This window comes from Squalius cephalus (assembly GCF_949319135.1).
Source record: "Squalius cephalus genome assembly, chromosome: 12".
Taxonomy (NCBI): domain Eukaryota; kingdom Metazoa; phylum Chordata; class Actinopteri; order Cypriniformes; family Leuciscidae; genus Squalius; species Squalius cephalus.
Genome location: NC_137133.1, coordinates 27,634,368 through 27,638,882, shown reverse-complemented (window position 1 = coordinate 27,638,882; position 4,515 = coordinate 27,634,368). Strand labels below are relative to the sequence as shown.

At 35.8% G+C, this 4,515-nt stretch overlaps 1 protein-coding gene across 1 annotated transcript; it reads left to right on the top strand.

The window, feature by feature from the left end:
* The first annotated feature begins 357 nt into the window (after positions 1-357).
* On the top strand, positions 358-4,050 carry LOC307167982 (adhesion G-protein coupled receptor F1-like). The gene is made up of 5 exons (XM_079887377.1): positions 358-1,385; positions 1,582-1,623; positions 3,383-3,442; positions 3,582-3,645; positions 3,816-4,050. Exons 1-5 carry the CDS (start codon positions 606-608, stop codon positions 3,896-3,898), a joined length of 1,029 nt encoding a protein of 342 aa, XP_079743503.1. The 5' UTR covers positions 358-605; the 3' UTR covers positions 3,899-4,050.
* The last annotated feature ends 465 nt before the right edge of the window (positions 4,051-4,515 follow it).

Here is a 4,515-nt window from a genome sequence, read left to right as displayed (position 1 = left end):
TTCTACTAAACATGTATTTCTTTTTACAGGGTTTTCTTCAAACAGTGGACATCCTTGTATCAAATGATACCATTAATTCATGGAAGAAATTGAATAATAACAACACATCAGAAAACACCAGCATTGCACTTCTGGCCGCTGTTGAGAATATAAGTCAAAATATCACAGAGGACAATTTTACGATTAATAGCACAACATTCCTTGAGCTGAACAGAACAGTAGTAACTACATCATATAGTGGAACATCAAAACTGTCAAACTCAACTACTGAGATTCTGATACCACAGGTTTTTACACCAACCTCCTTAACCATTATCGTCTTTGCAAATCTTGACAAAATCCTGCCTACTCGTGATACTATTAATAATGACAGCAGGAAATCCCTCATCAATGGAGATGTGGTAGTTGTTAAGGTTAACCCAACGCTTAACAACATTTCTTTTACTTTTGGCATTACGAATGCATCTTTGGGAAATCCTCAGTGTGTCTTTTGGAACTTCAATCTTAATGCATGGGATTCCACTGGATGTAAAGAAAAGCCCTTAGTGAACGAAACTGGCAAGATCACATGTGAATGCAACCACACAACCTCTTTTTCAATCCTGATGTCCCCATTCGCCATTGATGTTAATGCTGTCTTGGCTTTGGCTTATATAACTTACATTGGTGTTGCTATTTCAATGGCCAGCTTGATTTTGTGCCTCATTATTGAGATTATCGTGTGGAAGTCAATGACAAGAAATGACACATCCTACATACGACATGTGTCCATAGTCAACATTGCCGTGTCCCTGCTGATCGCAAACATCTGTTTTATCATTGGAGCCGCAGTCGCAGAACAAGAGCAACCAACATCAGTGGGTCTCTGCAGTCCAGCGGTTTTCTTCATGCACTTTTTTTACCTGGCTCTTTTCTTCTGGATGTTGATTTCAGCGCTGCTGCTCTTTTACCGTACAGTCATGGTCTTGTCCCAAATGTCCAGGGCCAAAATGATGGCCATTGCCTTCATAGTCGGTTATGGTGCACCTTTGCTCATAGCGGTCATTACTGTTGCGTCGACAGCTGGACCTCAGAAATATATCACGAAAGAATTAGCATGCTGGCTGAACTGGAATGAATCTAGGGCACTGCTGGCATTTGTGATTCCAGCTCTCACTATTGTAGCCATAAACCTTGTGGTTTTGATTGTGGTTCTGTATAAGATGTTGAGGAGAGGAGTTGGTGCCACAACTCAACCGGATGAGAAACATGCCCTGGTGGTCATTGCCCGATGTGTGGCCATATTGACTCCTATCTTTGGTCTAACATGGGGATTTGGAATTGGAACCATGGTGTCCCGTAAAATAGGCATTCATGTGGTGTTTGCACTCCTCAATTCACTGCAGGTATCACTTTCTGTCTCTATATTTAAAAAAAAATTTTTTTTTAAATAGATATATATATACATATATATATTTCGATGGAAGTTTTTATCTAGAACATACTAACATTCTACTCTAATGCTGCTCATTGATCTATTCTTAATGTCTGTGTTTTTATGAATTTCATTTGTATTTTCAATTGTAACACTTCCTTTAATAGGGATTTTTTATTTTGGTGTTTGGAACGCTTCTAGACGGGAAGGTACAGTACAAGTTTACTTCTGTTGTTTTGTAAAGAGCTTAAAGGATAGTTCACTTTCAAAACAAATTTGCTGATAATTTACTCACCCCAATGTCATCCAAGATATCTATGTCTTTCTTTCTTCAGTCGAAAAGAAATTAAGGTTTTTGAGGAAAACATTGCTGGATTTTTCAACACAGAATGGACTTCAATGGCAACCAATTATTCCAATGTTAAAGAAGGTTCAAATGTCCGTCTCAATGCAGCTTCAAAGTCTCGACACGATCCCAGTCGAGAAATAAGGGTCTTATCTAGTGAAACGATCGGTCATTTTCTAAAAAAAAACAAAACAAAAAACAATTATACACTTTTTAACCACAAATGCCCATCTTGTACATCTCTGAGATGCGCCACCTATTATATCATCACGTTGGAAAGGTCACGAAAAAAAAAAAAAATAATGAAAAAAAAATAATAATAAAGTAAAAGAAATAAAAGAAAAGAAAGTACAATAAAAGAAAAGTCCTGGAATGTTTTCTTCAAAAACCTTAATTTCTTTTCAACTAATGAAAGAAAGACATGGATATTTTGGATGACATCGGGGTGAGTAAATTATCCGCAATTTTTTTTTTGAAAGTGAACTAATCCTTCAAGTAAAGCCACTTAATTATTTTTTAATATTGGCCTAGGTTTATTTACTGTTTTTATCCTGCTTATTACATGGCTGCCCACCAAACACGTGACCATAATATGTTGGATTTGATTTGAAATTTTATCTATATATATTTTATCTGTTAATACGGAACACACATAACTTTTGAAATATTTGCAGGGAGAGCGTTTCTCAGGTCAGTCGGAGCTCTCCCTGCAATTATTTTAGAATTTATGTGTGTTCCATATTTCTTTTGATTGAACCAGCGATGACAATCATAAGTGAATTAATCACCCCTTTGAGTCAGTTCTTTCTCTTCAGTAAATTGGCCAAACAGGTTTGCAAAACGCTCTGAATCAATTCACATTTGTTCAAACGGCTCTCTCACCAGTCATCTGAAGCGGCTTTTCAGTCAGTAACAAACAGTTCTGAGATAGCCAACTTAAGAACACAAACAGCGCTTAATTAAGTAGACATTCACTTACTAACACTTGAAAACAAAAGGATACTTTTGAGAGGTAACTCTGAATAAAGGGCCATTCACACCGAAAGTGTTTTTGTCTGCCTGCACTGTTTTTACTTTATTCTTATTGAACATGCGTTAGATGGATGTCTTCACTAAATATATATATATATATATATATATATATATATATATATATATATATATATATATATATATATGTGTGTGTGTGTGTGTGTGTGTGTGTGTGTGTTAAGTTAAATATATAAAGTTAAAAGTCAGCATTAAACAGAAGTTGTGATAGTCTTGAGATCTATTTACACCTAGTCACGTCACACATTTTTTATGATCAGATGGCTACTTTAAATTCAGTCACTCTAACCACTTCAGGAGACACATTTTAGATTAAACTGTAAATGCATCTGGTTGTTGAAGCCATATAAATACGTTTTACTCCTCCCAAAATGGTGAAAAAAATAAATGCGTGATAGCGTGTTATCAGGAAATACCTGGCCGTTGGTACACCACCTACGTCAGATATTTCCTGATATTCGTCAGTAATTAAATCGATTAAATCAAATCAGAAAAAAACATTGTGTAATTAGCAGATATTTAAGAGACTTTCAACAAATTTCTGGACATTAACCAGAGATCTTTGATTACAGGTTCGTCAGTCACTACAAGGAAAGCTGTCACTACACAAACTCAGTTCCAGCCATACCAATGTAAATGCCATTCTATAAAAGCACATCCTTTTATGAGCTCTTTAAGACTTTAACTAATGTTGAACTTCTAACCAATGTTTATATATCCATTTTTACATTTGTCTCTATGTGCTTTATTTTGATTGATATCACCTTACAGAACACCAGTGCAGGATCATCATCCAGACCTCTACTCAATTTCTTGCCATGGATCCGGCGGCGGAGTAAGTAGATGACATGCATCTAAAAACAAACATTTATTAATATATATTCAATAATGAGAATATAGATATTATTCATGAGTTATATTTATCATTTAGATAGAAGTCTGCTTAATGAATTAATGTAAAGACAATAGATGTAAGTGACATACTGTACATCTAACTATTTGCAGATGTATACAACGTGTCTGAAGCCAACACTTCCTCAGCAGTTACAGACAGCTCCAACGGCTCATATTCCATTATCAACACTTAAAAGATACTCTAAAAGGGTTTCCTCCACTGCAATGTCTGTTAGTGTTTGGTGTAAGAAATGTTTCTATGTTCTGATATGATAGAAATAAGGTTTCAATATGACTATACTGTAGACAGTGGTTAAAGGAGAACTCCGGTCAATTTTAACATTGAGCTCATTTTTTTGTACATTTGGAGTGCTGTCAATACAGAGAACAACGACAAAAATCGGTGTTGCCTACACCGAGTTATTCTATTTTTAAAATTTGCACCCTGTTGACTTCAATGGGGCAAGTACTAAACCTGCTTTTAGCCTCTTAACATCCTTGATGTGTCATTACAAGTGCACAGAAAATGTGAGTGATTCCTTCTGAGTGAACACGAGTGAGTCTGACTGCAGTAGATGTGAAAGAAATGTATAAAAATGATGTTATTTAAGCCAGCGCACATACCTTTGTTTACATCCTGTTTTTCGGTTGAAGTCCAAAGTAGTCGATTGCAGAGTTCACACGCATAGGTTTAATACCTATGATCACGCGCGTGAACTCGGCAATCGACTACTTTGGACTTCAACCGAAAAACAGGATGTAAACAAAGGTATTTGCGCTGGCTTAAATAACATCATTTTTATACATTTCT